This window comes from Choloepus didactylus, chromosome 1 (assembly GCF_015220235.1).
Source record: "Choloepus didactylus isolate mChoDid1 chromosome 1, mChoDid1.pri, whole genome shotgun sequence".
In the NCBI taxonomy this organism is placed as follows: domain Eukaryota; kingdom Metazoa; phylum Chordata; class Mammalia; order Pilosa; family Megalonychidae; genus Choloepus; species Choloepus didactylus.
This window is the reverse complement of record NC_051307.1, coordinates 226,971,922-226,988,908: the sequence shown is the minus strand read 5'-3', so window position 1 is coordinate 226,988,908 and position 16,987 is coordinate 226,971,922. Positions and strand designations below refer to the sequence as shown.

Sequence of the window (16,987 nt, the reverse complement as noted above, 5' to 3'; positions counted from 1 at the left end):
AGCATGAGACCTCCCTATGACATATTTACAGTCTAGTTTCTTAGAAGAGATAAGATGCAGAAAGATACATTCTTGAACCCTCCAATAGCTTTATCTAGTTTATGTACACTTACTAAGCCTTAACTCTTACTTCATACCCTTACACTAAACCTTGTGGGCTTCCTTGTCAGAACTGATGATATGGCATGAACTCAGGCAGCTGGAGTTTGGGGGCCCAGGTTGGCCCACAGTAGTAGATAGAGGGTATGAGAAGTAGTTGTCTAGGGATGTATGCATGATCGGAGACTAGAAATAGCCACGTGAGAACGTACATCCAGGTGGCATTTAGGACTTGGAACAGGGGGTAGATGTGAATGTTGTTATCAGGCCAGGAAGAAATGGTTTAAATGAAAAAATAAGAGGCAAGAAAATAAGGCTAGTTCTCAGGGTTCAAGCTATTCAATGTATATAGTCCCTAATGTCACGTTTCAGTGAGGCCTTCCCTGAACATTCATAAAAAATTGAGCACCCCAACCCTGAGCATTTCTTGTTCAACTTCTTCACTTTTATCCCCCCATAGCACTTACACTATCTAGCACACTTTGTATTTTGCTTGGTTTTGTTTATTTTCTTATCTTTTCCTGCATAAGAGTATAAGCTCCATTGAGGACAAGACTTCTTACCTGTTTTGTTCAATGCCTGGACACATAGTAGGCTCTCAGTAAATATTTATTGAATGAATGAGTGAATTAAAAAAAAACACAGATCTAATGTATTGTTTCAGTGGGATCTGGAGGTAGAGGCCACACATGGGAGGCTAGTGGCATAGATGGGGATATGGAAGTAATGTGCAGACTTCAGGGCAGGCAGGCAAGTAGGAGGGTCTGATGGACAGAAAGGGGTTCAGGAGCAGGCATCTGGACCGTGGTCTCAGGAGAGGTTCCCAAAGAAGTGGAAGATTTTGCACAAGAGAGTAGTTAATGGGCTTTGCAGAGTCAGGGTCATGAGATGAAACCTTCCTGAGGCTGGGCCTCAGGCTCACGCTGGCCCAGAAGAGAGGCCAGAAGAGAACTCAAAGCCAGGGCACTGTGAGAGGAGGGCTCCTTGCATCCTTTTATCTAGAGCCAAGATTGATGAATGAATACAGGGTAGAGGTTCACATTTATGCTCTGGGTGAGAACCAGATGGAGGCACAGTTAGGCTGTTCTTTACAGATGTGTGAAGCGATATCAAATGCTTAGCTCGCAAGAGGTAACCCAGGAGTGGGGGAGAGCCACACACCACTCCCCTCCCTCTTAGGTGTTTGATCAGACCACGAGTCGGCAACGCTGCAAGTCAAAACAATGTAAGGTGATGACAGTCATTTCACCTGGGTCACAAGAGCTGTGTGTCTCAAACTTCATTGTGTACACGAATCACCTGGGGATCTTCTTAAAATGTGGATTCTGTTTCAGAAGTCCAGGGTGATGCATTTCCATCAAGCTCCCTGGTGATTGGGCTGCTGGTCCAGGGATTACACTTTATGCAGTAAGGCTTTATAATTAATCAAGGAGAGAAATTAAATATTAGGTAATTGATATCAACTGACTTTAGTTTTAAAAATATTTAAACTCCCCTTGGATAGGCTAGGGACTACCATGTAAGGATGTTCTGATAAACAAATGTTTTTCACTTCAGGTCAGATAGTTTTTGAGAGAGCAGAGGCAAACGTTAAGAAAATTAGCCTTTGCCAATTTTGATTTTCTAGAAATGAACACCTGCCAGCACTGTTGTGTGTCCCCGCCCCCCATTCCCCCTTCTTCCCCCTTTGACTTTCAAGTCCAAGACTGCCTAAAGCAGCCACAGAATACTCCAGGCCTCAGCAGACCAAGCCAATTCATGGCATTTGGGAAGTGGTTGTGAGTGCTGAGCCCTGGTCAGGCTGGTCCCACCAGGATCTGAATCGGGGTTAGGAGAGGTCTGCTCTTGTGGTATAGACTGGGTGGCAGCTCTGACTGACTCTGAAGGGCTCACCATGCGTTATAAAAACCACCATCCTGGAGTGTTTAATGGGAAAAAAGGAGGACCCAAACCCATGGATATTTTGGAATTTGTTTTCTAATAGTCTTTTGTAAATAGGTGATCATCTATGCATCTCACTTTCTTAAGTCTTTATACAAGGCCGTAGGCATATCCTTGCAGTCTGAGGATGGTTCTGGAAACCTAGTACAGTAATTCCACAATTCCCTTCTCACTAACTGCTTCCCACCTTTCTCCCCTGCCAGCTCCTGTTCTTAAGAAAGTTTCAGTTTAGATTTTCTAGTCCCAGAAACCTTGTCCGCCCTCGTTCCCTTTTTTTCCTGATCCCCTTCCTGCCACTCCAAGCCTGAAATGGCTGCCCCTCCTCTGTAGTCTCACGGCCAGTACTGAATTACCTTATAGGCAGACCAAACATCAGTATAGGGTCCAGTAGGAACACAAGAAGGGCAAAAAAGGAAAAAAAAAAAAAAAAGTTTTCCTCAAAGGATTTGATATTTGAAACGTTAAAAAAAAAAAAAGCATTGAAATAGTCAACCTGGGGAAAACTAGGACTTTGGTGGATTTTGCTCTCATTTTAAATTTCAGAATGACTTTCATTTAGAATTAACCGTGGAAAGGGACAGTCGTCTTAGTGCCCAGGGCTCCTAAGGGCCCTAATCTGGCCCTGCCCAGCCAGGGCATCCTGTGCTTATCCTTCTCAGAGACTGTGTTGTGATGGCTTGTTCTTACCCACCACAGACTGAGATGATTTGATCTTTGACAACAGAGACTGTGGTATCCCAGGGCCTAGGGTCCCCATCCCTACTAGGGAATAAGGCCCCACAGCATGTAGCAGCCTGCATGACCTGGACAGAAGCTGAAGGTCATCAGACCTCCCCAGGGAAGAAAAAATGTACAGATGGTATTGTAAACAAAGCTTTAAAACTCCCCTCCCCTGATCACTGTTGGTACAAATCTCCAGACCCCTGTGTCACCAGACCCTGCTAAAACTCTGTTCTCATACCCCATGGAATGTCTTTGTCCTAAACCCTTATAAGCTGTTCCTTCGCACCCCACCCTTGCAGAGCACTAATTCTGTTTTCCTTGGATGGCCGCCACCAAGGATCCTCTCCTGTTAGTAAGTCCTAATACCCACTGTGTGCCTGGTGTGTTCTTTGGTCTTAGGGCTGTGCCAACCTGAGCCCTCCAAGAGTTGGGTAGGAACAGCGACTATGTTTTGTCCATTATATCCGCTAAACCCAGCTCATAATAGGTGGTCAGTAAATATTTGTTAAAAGATTGGCCTCGGGCATTTGAGTTTATGGTCCTAGTCCACGATCCCTTACCCACAATTCTGAAATTCAAAAAGTGCTGCAAACAAAAGTATTTTCAGAGCAAATGGCAGCTCTGGCTGGCCTGGACTTGTTTGGTGACCTGAAACTATATCCCATTCAGAGTGAAAAATCATACATTTTGCTGCAGAAATGTGAGTGTATTTGATTACAGGACACTGCTGGGGTGTTAGGCAATGTATGGTATATGTCCAGAACTGCCGTTCTAAAATGCAGAAAAAGTGGGAATTTTGAAACTCGTCCAGGTCCAAATGTTTCAGATAAGGCATTGTTGACCTGTAGGAGAACTTAGAGATTTTCCATAGAAATTTCATTTGAGGAAATTGAGGGTTTAGAAGAGAATTAGCCAGAGGTAGAAATGGTTGTAGTCTCTGGGTGGTGAGAGTCAAATTAAGTGAGATAATCTGATGGCAGAGGTCCTGAGGGTACATCATGCAGAGTAAAGCCCCAGGGCAGGTTTGAAGAGTGTGAGAACAGTCTCTTTTTATGAATAGGTAGCTTAAATAATGAAAGTGGACAATCTGATTAATTTTAAGACTTCATTATATATATTCAAAATAATTGAGTCCTTCCTGTATCTGCGCATGCAGGTATTAGGCACATGGGTGGAGTTTATTTTTTTTTTAAAAAAAAGATCTCTTGAATTTCAGAATTTATTTAAAAAGAGAAGTCTGTCCAAATCAACTATTGTTTCATGTAGAAATGTGTTGGTAAAACATGCCCTTCTGTTAACAAAATAAAAATGCCAAAGATTGAAGCAAAACAATCCCAAGCAGCTGACGTCTACCAAAAAAAATTTTTTATACCGTTTCTTAACAACAACAGTAACGAATGAAGCACCTGAAAACTTGAGTCATGTTTTTTTCCCTCTCCCTAGGGGAAGGTTTTCTGTTGTTATTATATAAATTTTAATTGTGTTTGTAGACATATAATGAGGTCCCATAAACCCTTATGTTCATTTTGAAGAAACAGTATCTATTTTGACAAAGTAAGCTTTATTCTATAGTACACAAAATAGATAAAATTGCTCACTTTGAGTAAAGTATTCATACGAGTGGTATAAAGACTCCTGGTGGTTTTCAGATTTTTTATAGGTAAGATAAAGTATTGGCGGCTTGGAGACAGTATTAAAAGCAATATTAACAGAAATTTTTATTTTATACTTAATTCCAAAAGTACAAAGGTTGGTCTGTAAGTCAAATGTCCTGGGAGGAAAAGGCCCTTTAAAAGTTCTTTGAAATGACATCCAGATAGTGTTTTAACTAATACCACAGGAATAACCTCTGTAGTAGTGAACCCTGTACTTCTGCCAAGAAAAGCTCTGTTTACAACACGCACATTGAAAAAGATGACTTATGGATCTTTCTCTAGGAATATTTTGAGATTCTCTTTGTGTTTGGTAGAACATGCCGTGTCTTTTAAAGAGAAGTTGGAGACAAGAGGCGTAGTATTAGAAGTCCCGACGGTTTGCTGAGGGGAAGTTGGAACTGTTCTTGGGATTCCATCCACCCCTAATATTCTTTCCTGCTCTGCCTCCACCCCTTTTCCAGAGAAAGTGGCCAGAAACTTGAGGTTTCCTTTCCAGGACTTGCATTCTTTTTTTTTTTTCTTTTAAGTTAATTTCTAATGAAGTATGCACAGATAACAAATAAATAAATAATGAATTTTCATAAGGTGAAACACCCAAATCAAGAAATCGTGCCTTACGCCCCTCCCTGTGCTCTCTCTGTTATGATTCCTACCCTATAACTCCCATCCTCACTTCTGGTACTCTCCATCCATTAGTTTTCCCAGGTTTTGAACTTATGTAACTGGCATATACAGTGTGTACTCTTTGGTGTATAGCTCAGTCATTCAGTGTTATTTAAGTGAGGCTTATTTAAAAAGATTTCTTTAGGGCACCTTTTAAAAGAAATCTCCTGGACGACTGGCATAAGATCTTTAACTCCTAAAAAGGAATGCAGCTGATAATGTAGGATGTAAGGAGTATGAAGTCAGACATTGAGGAGAGTTGAGTTTTTGACTGAATTAAAGGTGGGTTTATTTTCTGAGCACATTCCTCTTTGTTGCTGATCTGTCAAAAAGCACGGCCATCAGAACACCTGGCCACTAAATGGAGTGCAGTAAGTTTGCCTTCCAGAAGGCTGCAAGGGGGGCTCCTCGGGTCAGTCTCCTAAGCCTGGCTCCCCTACAGAGGGGAGATGAGTTAAAAGCTGCCCTTATTAAATCTGTGAGCTATACTGATTGGTGCAGTAAGGGCGGGTTGCGGTGGGGGTGGGGGTGGGGGGGGTGTTTTACATAAGAATATAGTCAAGACCAGCAGCTCTGCCCCAGGAGATGGCCACTTAGGGTTGTGCCAGGCCCTTCCTTCTCTCTTGCTGTGAAAATCTGTACTTCCTCTCTGTACCATATCCTATCATGTTGTCCCGGTCCTGTCCCTAGGAAAGCAGAGCTCCCGACTCTCTTTAGGGAGCCTGTTAACTGTTGGTCAGAGTGAACAGAAAGAAAGCCAAAGCTTATGTGACATGTCAGCTGCTCAATAATTCCAGAAAACTTAAACCACTGAGCAAGCCACACCTTGCTTTCATTCATTTTGTACAGCAGGATTGGCATTAAGGACCATAGAATGGTTCTAATTTAGCTGACACATGCTGTTGTGATATTCATTTAGGAACACATTTCATTGTGTGTCATAAGAGTGACTGGATAAATATTCTGAATTTTCAAAGCTTTGACTCCCATCTCAATGGTAGTGGTCATTTTTGTTCTGTGTTCAAGGTGGGAAAACAGAGACAAAAAGACATATTTGAAATTTTAGCCAGGACTTATACTTGTTTAGAGCTCAAACTCTCCTATTACACTTAGTAGTAAAGTTCTCAGTAGTAAATCCTGCCATAAGAAGCCAGAGGGTGAGGGCCAGAGCGTCCCAGCTGGTGTTCCATGGCACCACGAGTGGGCTACAGATGAATGGAGATATTGCCCCCCCTCAGCCCTTGGGTGGCAGGCAGCATGTGGGCCAGCCTCGTCAGTCCCCCTGCCACCATGCCAGGCAGGTATTTTCTGTGTGTCCCGTGGCATGAAACAGCTTGGGACGCATTGCTGTAAAGAGGCTGCTCTTGCAAGGATTCCGTGAGTACTCAATGAGTAGGGCAGACATGTGAAGATTTGGGAGAAGAGTGTTCCATCAAGAGGGAACAACAAGCACTAATGCCTTGATGTGAGAGTGAGTTAGTGTGTCCCAGGGATAGAGAGAAGGCAGAGGAGCCAAAGCACAGGGAACTAGACTGGAATGGTGCGTTTCATCCTCAGAGGGGAGTTTAGATTTTATTCTGCGTTCCAGGAAGCCATTGCAGGTTTTTAAACGGGAGTATCATGGTCATATTGTAGAAGTGTAGACCATAGCATTTGACGCTCAGAGGGAATTAGGAAAAAACCCATCCTTTCCTCTCATTTTATTATATGAAGAAGACTGTTTTGTGCTTTGCTGCTGTTGATATTTTGGTTGGTGGTTTTCCATTTGTGAAGTCAGGGACTTGGATGAGCTGCCTTCTAATTTCTGATCAGCTCTGAAAATCTTGGTCCCATCACACCCTGCTTTCAGCACCACCTGCACAGAGTAACATCTTCTCCATCTTGTTGATTGACCTCCACTTGGTTCAGTTGAATCCCACCAGCCATTTCATCTGAAAAGTTAATAGATCAACATACTACACCTCTGTCATGAAATTGCTCTTTTCACATAAGGTGAAATATAGAAATGTTGTCAGGATTGTTCAAGTCCAACATACCCAAATGCTGTGCTTCATGGAACAATTATAGAGGAGGAAATGGATTGACAAGATCTATCCATCTGTCGTCACCATTTTCCCATATCCTTTTCTGTCCTCCAAATGTTTTGTTTGTTCATCTGTTTTTGTTTTGTTTTATCTAATCATTCTTAAATTATTTATTTCCTGCCTTGTATCAGAAATTATTTAAAGCATTTCTGGGTGTGTTTGTGTGTGTTTGTGTGTGTGTGTGTGTAAAACTAGGTGGTATGATTAAAGGTAGGGGTGAGAGAAGTAAAATGAAAATGGAGGCAGGAAGGAGGTACAAGCACATTCCATACTGTTGGGTGGGTTGCAGATGTGAATTCCTTAACAGCCAGTCCAGAAAGGGAAACCTTGTGAGTTGCACAATTCAAAGAGTTTCTTGGGGCTGTTTTTTAAATCAGCCCTGAACATCAGCTTTTGGGATTACAGTGAAGCACATTTCAGTGAAAACAGTTCTGCTGTTGTGGGGGACAGGAGAGGGTTTGTGTTGGGAAATGTGTCAAATTTATGAGCCTCAGATTATTTGATTTGGTCTGGCATGAATGTAAAACTACTTTGAAGACAGAATGGATTGCATTTCTTTCAGAAGGTTCTTTATGAACATTGTGCCTTTCTTAGCCTTTTTTATCATCCTCATCCTTCTGCTTTTCAGATGGATGTCAGTGATGAGGCCACGCAGTGGCAGCTTCTCCAGCTTTGGGCAAACTTTCACTCCTGCTAGAGGTGTTTGCTACAGTCTGTAGCAATGCTATAGCTTTTCTTTTTTCTTTTTTTTTACATAAAATCATGTACTTTGCTCTAAAAATGTGTGTGTGTGAGAGAGAGAGAAAGAGAGAGTTGACTTTCAGACTGCTCTCTCAACTAACTGCTGGTTCCACACCCATCTCTTGGCCCTTAGCTCAGCTGCTTTCACTTCTGCTGTGCAGAAGAGCTTTTGGTACAGACTTTTTAGACATGCACCCCAGCAGTTTATCATTTGAAGATTAAACTAAATGATTCTCTATATCTTTGTGAACCAAAAGAAAACTGTGTGTGAGTTTATAAACATATTAACACATAAAAAGGAAAACTGTTCTGCTTGGGGACTCTAGAATGGTCTCTCCTTGATAATTAACTTATTTGGGCCTCCGAGTCTCTTCATTGAACCAATAGTGCCTGTCTCATAGGGTAGCACTGAATGAGGGAACAGGATGGTGAGCTGTTACTATTAATGTGCTACTGGGGAACTTTTGTCCCTTTACACAGCAACCAAGAAGTGGTTGAGTTTTCTGAGTAGCAGTTTGCTGTAATAATCTGACTCTGTTATTCAAGGGCATTTGAAGATTTTATTCCCCTATTTTTGTTGGAGGAGGGTTGTGCAGAATTTGTAGCCCAATGTATCAATATATATCAATGAGCTAATGGATATTTTTATTCTCTGCTTCAGGATTAGAGCCCATAAACTTTTTAGAAAGTCATTGGCATAATTGTAAAATGGTTGGAATTGTCCCTCTGAGAGCATTTATTATTCCAATTATACAATGCTTATAATTGGCTTAATTTTCATAAAAGGGTACGTAGGTCAATTTTGTGATTTTTAGCTTGATATGCTTTATAATATTTCAAGAAGACAGCAGTTATTTTTTCCAAGGACTTCTGTGAAATGATAAATATCATGTCCTTAAAGAATGGTTTGATATTGATTGTTTTCTAGCTTCTCTTGCCTCACAGTGTATTTTTTCATAAGCTCATTAGATCAGAGTCAAGTTGTCTTCTTTATAAGAATTAAGTAGCATTGAAGTTTTCTACTTTTTTTTCCAAAGGTTAAATAATTTCTATTATTGTCATACTGACTGCTCTAGTAAAGGTGAAAGAGAACAGCTTTTTAAGCTTATAAACTTTGGGATTAGGATGTAATTCCAAATCTTCCAATTTAAGTCACACAGATTTAGAAACTGCATCAAAGCAGACAATCATAACAACTTCATTTATATAATGGAAGGAGTGGAATAGATGATTTTTTTGCTCCCTTCAAGAATAAACCCCCAGTGGATCTCTCTAGTACAACCACCTATATGTGTTGTACAGGGGACCCTTATTTCTGAATATTCTTTGAATTTTTGCAATTACATAGTTACAAAGGGAGATAGTCATCTAAACACAAAAATATTCACTAATGATCAAACTACCTAATAAATTTAGTCCCTATTCTAACATATCATTTCCTTCCCTAGTATATTCCCACCCCAACCTGCAGCTTTTCGTTATTTGACCTCTTGTTGAACACTGATATTATACAGTGCAAATAAATTGCAAATTGAAATTGTACATTGAGTAAAAGATACAGGATTTTGTGAAGGAAGTGGAAGGAAAATGGAAGCTGTGCTTGAATCACACAAAACTACTGACATTGAGCCCAGAGGAGTGAGATCAGTTAACACTTGAAGAAGAAAATTCTACAATAATAATGACATTCATAGAAAGTCCTTATTTTGAATATCAAAAGATTGATTTGACCATCACATGACAGAGACCCTTGAGAAAACTGATGATGTCCTTGATTATTTCCTGTAAAAATTATCTTCTGTGATTCTGGTGTAAAAGTCCAGCGTGAAGTGATGCATGCCATATGGTACTATAATGTAATTTTGTTAGTACAGTTATAATTACAAATACAATTAATATTTGGTTCATTCTTTGAGAATCAGTGCATAGTTGTAGCTGTGTCCTCAATATTGTTATCAGTGTTAAATGCATCATAAACATATTTTTGTAGTGTGTAGTTTTGTTTCAAAGTGAAGACACTCTTTTTGTCACTATTTACTTTTAAATTTTGACCTCCATTTTAAGTCAATTTAGTTTGTGACCTTTTTATCCCCTGGTATTACTTATTCACCATTAATGACTGTTTCTTTCAGCTATAGGAGGGTTGCAGAAAATTATTCTACTGATGTGCATGGACTGGTTGTTGTATTTCATAGACCAGGCCTACAAAATGGCATAAAATCCAGTTGGAGATTGGGAGAAAAGTCATTTCATTGGCCCAAACTAAATATGCTCTCCCTAAATAATTCTTACCTTTCAGTCTTCCTGTATTAATGCAGTAGTTTCTTGCTCAAAAAGATAGAATTTTTCTTTTAATGACTGAGCTGGAAATGGTTTTCACTGTTAAGGAATAACAGCAGACAATTCTGCCTTCATCTGGGCATTAATTGGTATTTGTTTTTCATGGCAACTCTCAGATTCAGATTCTCTAAGATTCAAGATAGTATCACTAGCAATTTCTTAAAGATAATGCTTTAGATCAGGCTACACAAATGCATTTTGGGCAGAGGGTCTTGAACTTTGGCACTGGCTCTTTGCAGTATGTATCATTATCATCGATGCCCTTCTCAAAAAAAGTTTATGCAGTGTTCAGTGGTCTGTCCCAGATAGAACCTGAGATTCTGTGACTATGTGTGGAGTGTCCTTTGGAATTAAAAGGCTAAGTTAGCAAGTATACCCCATCATCCAGTATGAAATGCTTCTTGAATTACTTCACTGGTGTCCTGTCTTACATTATCAGTTGTTGGCTCTAGTGTCATTATGTCATGCCTCACAGGTTAGCAGGTTTGGGCAGAGAAAAGGAAACCTAGTCAGTTACTACAAGATTGATGGTAGTCTGGCTATTGCAGCAAGTGCTGAAAAGTTGATTGATAGTTTGAGACAAAACTCTACAGCAAGAAACAGGATGTATGCTTTCTATTTATACCCAGTTTTCTTTTTCCAACGTTTCAGGGGTCCCTTTACACTTTGTTTTGGCTGTTTCATAAGGCTATGGGTCTTTTTTTTTTTTTTTTTTTTTCAAACCCAGTCACCAAATATAAAATAATTGAGGAAATTTTATATCAGCTTAGTCATGTTCAAGGCATGCACTCTCAGCTGTTACCATTACTCTTTCACGGTAATTGTATTTAATTTAACTTGTCAGAAATTGAACTTTAATTTTTAAAAAGCCTCCAAATAGGATATTATCTTGCATATATGAATGAAATGAAAGTTGTTTGTTTGTTGTTGTTGTTGTCATTGTTACATGGTAGGATTAGATTTTGTAAGAAAAAACCTTTTTTGAGTGTACTTTTATTAAAATATGACATTGGTATGATTCTATTGCCCTGTCTCTCTTAAATGCTGAGTCTCTTCACTCTGTAATTAACACATTCTTAACAGGTAGGTGTTCTTCACATAGACATAATCTATAACTAGTAATTCAGTGTTATATGCTCTTTGAATATGTCAAAATGTACCTGGTTTTTTCTAAGAGTTTTTGTTAACAGTCACTTGGCAAGGCTTTTGACGTGAAGTAGCCTAGTCTGTTTTGAGTATGACAGGGAAAAACTACTAACTACCTTAAATGAGGTGTTTTCTGAAATGGTAAGGCCATTGCTGAGGTAGCTTCTAGAATTTACTAGGAGTGGCAGACTTGGAACCAACTCTAATGGTACCAGTGGTTGAAAGAACAAAACGATTCCTTTTTCATAGCTTAATTTCTCCCCCAGAGGTATGATTTCCCTTTTTGTGAACAGTAATTGGTAAAATAACTGAATAAAAACAAATGCACCTTTCATTCCTTAGACTATTGAGTCATGTTCTACACCAATGATATTTTGAAAATTGTAAGCACTTTTTCTTCTGGCCTTTTTGGGGGGGAAGCCTTCAAAATACTTCTTATATATGTGTTTGGTTTCTATCAGAACTATAATATTAATTTAGGAAACTAGCCTAAATTAATTCAGGTAGCAAAAGAGGGATAATAAGAATGAGCTTGATGAAGGTAATGTAATGACTGATGATCAAAGATGAACATATAATTTTTTTCATTCCTCATATAAACTGGTCACTTTAAACGTAGTAAGATGCTAAAAGTGAAAAGCAAACTAATTCTTGAAAAATAAAAATTGACATCAGCTCAGCCAGGCATGAGCTCCTGTTTGGGCCAGGTTGCTCCTTGGCTCCTCCTCACCACTTTCTAGTCTCAGAGGATGTGGACTACCTGGGGGATGTTTTTAGAACCAACCTGAGAATGTGTGCTTTCTGAAAAGAGCCAGAGTCAGGGGCTTTGAAATTTCAAATGTATACTGCTATAAAAGACACTTGGGATGTAACATTATTACAGTAGACAATAACAAAGATCCAAGTGGTTTCAACTTGATAATTGATGTATCTAATATATTCAATAGTATTCACAAAAATAATTCAAAGTTTTTCCTCCTATCCCAACATATAATTAAAGTTTAGTTATATACTTCATTGAAGGTTGCTAAGTTAAAGAGATTGGCCACCAGCGCCCCTTTGGAGAATTCTGGGTCTTGTGCAAGGCAGAACTTGTTTATTTGGAAGATGTTGAGTGGAGCTCACATTGAGAAGGAATGAGGAATGTGGTCTTAAGAAATGCAGCTTTTAAGAGTGTGCATATTTAAAGGAGACTCTGGGGTGGATTAGAAAGAGCACTGGCGGCTGGGTTTCCAGATTTGGCTTGCTAGCTAGGTGAACTTCAGCAGATCTCTCCATCCCTCCAGACTTCTGTTGCCTCATCTGTAAAGTGGGGGTAATAATGAAACTGATTTGCAGGCTGGCTGTTAGGCGTAAGTGTGGTGATGTTTGCAGAATATCAACTTTTATGTATTATCCGAAGTGTTTGTCATGGCTATTAAAAATGTGATATGTGTGGTCCCTGAAGTGAAAGCTTCTATTTTAAATTTTTATTCCTTATAAGTTAAAGAGGCATTGCCATCTTTCCAAGTTTATCACTCTTTGTTCCTTACTGCATGCACTTACCCAGAGAGGACACCCCTGCATGGTGTGAGCTAGTTCCTAGGCCAATGGGCCTTGGGTCACCAACTCTAACCATATTCATTGCCACTGGTACTGAAGGTTTCCAAATACATGTGGACATTGTCTACAACCATCTTGGACCAGAGTGTAAATGATATTACAGCCATCTTATTCCATGGCTGTGCTTTTTAAAATATCTCCAACTGATAAAAGTTCGACTAGGGTTTGCAACCCTTTGGCAAGGCAAAGTTTTCCTCTTTGCGCTAGCCCCACCTTCCCTTTGCTAAGCTCTCTGGAAATTCCCATACTGAAATTCAGAGTTTTTTGTCGCTCAAGAGGAAGTTAAGCCATTACCAATGGCTGCTGCCCTTGGCTGATCCACCCCACTGTCCTCCAGCCCACCTGGACACTGACTGCCCAGGTGCTTCGTGGCCTGGATTACCCCTGTGAAGAGTAGCAGGGGGATAGCCTTCCTGTGCAGAGGTCAGTGCTACTCTAAATATTTTAAGAAAAAAGGGTCTCTGATACATCTAGGCACTTAGGTGAAAAAAGACCATCTTTGTTCAGCAGTTCGCAGTGCACCATCTGTTCATGTCAGCTCTCTTAAAGTAAAGCCTCATTGTCTCCACCTTATGGGATGGACTATGCCTGCACTTTTACAAGTGAGAATTTATCTCGTGTACTCACCCTCATCCAGTTTGTCTCAAAGCCACTGAATGTTTTGAATACTTATTTGATCTTTGGAGCTAGGGAAACATGGAAGACAAGTCAGCACATTTACCATTTTCTCTCATTGTCACCTTTTTTTCAGTTGTCACATCAGTAGATTTTCCTCTATAGAATAGTAAAGAGACAGTCTTTGAAGAACTGCAGCATGCTTTATATTGCTTCTTTAGAAAGAAACAAAACAAAACAAATCTCAGTGCATTCAAGTTAATGAAAAAGTGTACCTATTTGGTACAATGTAATGTTGTAAATCTAGCAGGTAATTCAGAGAAAAATACCCTCTGAAATAATATGAAATGATTTTCTGATAAAAAGAAAAAGCGCACTATGCTGCTCTCTAATATTGCTCTTTTATTTATTTTTTGTTTTTGTTTTTGTTTTTTGTACATTTTAAATTTTTGAACAGGTGTTACACTCACATGGTTTTAGAAATAAAACAATATGCAGTGAAAATTCTCCCTCTCACCGTCATTCTCCATCATCCCCCATCTTTCCGGTTCCCACCATACCATACCCATAAATCATTGTTTCTATAGCTTTCCTGAGTTTATTGATAAATATGCAGGCAAATAAAGTATGTGTTTTTTTCCTTTCCCTTTTTTTTTTTTTTTTTTACTTGAAAGGTAACATATACATATTGTGCACCTTTTGTGTTGTTGTAAAACAGTGTATCTGGATTAGCCCATGGAGAGCTTCATTACTTGCACTGCTGTAGAGTATTTCTTTGTGTAAAGGTACTATAACCTTTTTAACCAGCTCCATATTGATGGACATTTGGTTGTTTCCAATTTTTGGGTATTAGGAAGTAGTTCTGTGCTACATAACCTTGTAACTGTATCATGTTGCATACGTACAGCAGGTGTTAAACCCCGGAAGTGGGATTGCTGGGTCAAGGGTATGTACATTTTCCATTTTGAAAGCTATTGCCAAATTCTCCTTCATAGGAATTTATACCCATGTTATCTCTTCTGCAAAGCCTTGCTGACAGAGTGTTGTCAAATGTTTGCATTTTTTGTGAGTATGAAGCATGAAAAATATCTCTTAGTATGATTTTAATTTGTATTTCTCTCATTTGACTGAAGTTGGACATCTTTCATATATTTGAGAGTCATTTGTATTTCCTTTTGTGGGAATTGTGTGCCTGTATCTTTTGCCTTTTTTTCTGTTGGATTACTGTTTTTTAAATCCATTTTTAGGAACTCTGTTAGGATCCTCTGATAGGCTGTGGTCTGCACTGTGAGTTGCTAATAGTTTTCCTAATTTTACATTTATCTTTTAACTTTGCTTCTAATGGTCTATTTGTCCTTCAGAAGTTGTTGATTTTTACTTAGTTGAATTTATCAGTCTTTTCCTTTGTGGCTTCTGAATTTTGAGTCATTGTTGGACAAGTCTTCCCCATTCTAGGGTTATAAAGGAATGTTCCTGTGTTTCCTCACAATACCTTAATAATTTCGTCTTTTACCTATAGATCTTTGCTCCATTTTGCAATTTATCCTGATGCACCACATGAAGTAAGGATCCAGCTGTCTTTTAAGCTATGTACTCTGTTGTCCTCAGGCCATTTAACTAATAGTCCTAATATTTCTTTTTAAAATGTTTTTCAAGGTCCAAAAAGTTGGCGGCTCTTGCAGAAGCCTTAAAGAAAGTCTCTCTTACAAAGGCCCAGCTGGGGTTAGAACTGGAAGAACTGGAAGCAGCAGCACTTCTTGTCCAGGAGGAAGAAAATGCATCCAAAGCAGCCCATTCAGCTTGCAGGCAACAGACACCTCGCTCTGGTTCGGAGGCAGGTGATTCCGAGGAATCTGACAGAAACTCATCCTGTGGAACCCAAGACTCAGATTCAGAAGAAGAGCTCAGAGACAGCGAATCTGAGACAGTAAATTCTTTGCAAGGTCCTCTTCTAGAAGAAAGCAGGACCCTGTGTATTGATGATGGTGAGGTGTGCAGAAACCCCGCCATCCTGAAGTCTGATGTTAGTCAGGGACAACCATGTGCCCCATTACCAGCTCTCGGAATGTCTCAGCCTCTGATAGAGGAGCTTGGAGAACAACTAAAGACTGCGATCCAGGTGTCCGAACCTGAGGGCTCTGCTTCTGGAAATCAGAGCAACATGCAGGACAGAGGTGAGCGACTGGCAGACCCAAGTAATTGACTCTGGATTTATTCGTTGTTGAGAATGTGTCCCATTTGGTTTCATTTATTGAAGTAGAATCCCTCATTTTCACTCTGTACTTTTTTTTTTTTTTTTGATACATAAAACATTAAGTGATCTGATGTTGATACCTTTAGGTTTCTTTATTGCAACTTTAAAAATAAAGTTCTGATGTATTTTTACCAAACTGTAATTAAGGCTTGCAGGTTGAAAATCATAGTTCTGCTGCCAGGATCTCTAGAATGTAGAGTCTATTAATACTTTTAGAAGTTTTACTGAGGTATGCTTGACATGCAATAAACAGCACATATTTAAGGTGTATACAACTTGGTAAGTGCTGACCTATGTACACACCTGTGAAAGCATCTCCACAAGCTAGATAAGGACATATCCGTCATCCCCAGTGAACTCCTGCCCCACTGTCATCCCTCCCTCTGCCCCTCCCCACACGTCTCTCACCCCCATTCCCCAGGCAACCACTGATCTGCTTTCCACCACTATACATTTCTTAGAATTTTATGTAAATTGAATCATGTAGTATGTACTCTTTTTTTTTGTCAGGCTTATTTCACACAGTATAATTATTTTGAGATTTATCCATGTGATAGCATGTACCTAAAGTTTGCTGCTGCTTGTTGTTACTGATTTATTATTTCTGAGTAGTAGTTCATTGAATAGATTGATCTATTCACCAATTGATGGAATTTGCATTGTTTCCAGTTTGGAGCTATAACAAATAAAACTGTTGTGGTCATTTGTGCACAAGTTTTTTTATTGATTTTTGCTTTCATTGCTCTTAGGTAAATGTCTACGAGTGGAAGAACTGAGTTGTATGGTAGGCATATGCTGACTTAAAGAAACTGCCAAACTGTTTTCCCAAGTGGCTGTGCCATTTTACATTCCTTCCAATCATGTATGGCAGTCCCAGTTCCTCTGCATTCTTTTTATCATTTGATATGGTCAGTCTTATTAATTTTCACCATTCTAATAGATGTGTAAGAGTATCTTGTGGTTTTAATTTGCATTTCCCTAAAACTTATGATGTTCAGCATCTTTTTATATGCCTGTTTGTCATCCATATGTCTTTAGTGAAAGGTCTGTTTAAGTCATTTGCCCATTTTTTATACTGGATTTTTTGTTCTTATTTTTGAGTTTTGAGAGTTGTTTTTAAGTTT

The 16,987-nt window shown here is 39.4% G+C and overlaps 1 protein-coding gene across 1 annotated transcript in view; it reads left to right on the top strand.

Annotated features, from left to right (window-relative positions):
- Positions 1-16,574, top strand: part of SHQ1 (SHQ1, H/ACA ribonucleoprotein assembly factor) — a 114,049-nt gene extending 97,475 nt beyond the window's left edge. Inside the window, exon 11 of the mRNA XM_037800377.1 lies at positions 15,266-16,574. Within this exon, the coding sequence (XP_037656305.1) occupies positions 15,266-15,812 (547 nt within the window). The 3' untranslated portion in view covers positions 15,813-16,574. The remainder of the gene's footprint in view (positions 1-15,265) is intronic.
- Positions 16,575-16,987: the final 413 nt, after the last annotated feature.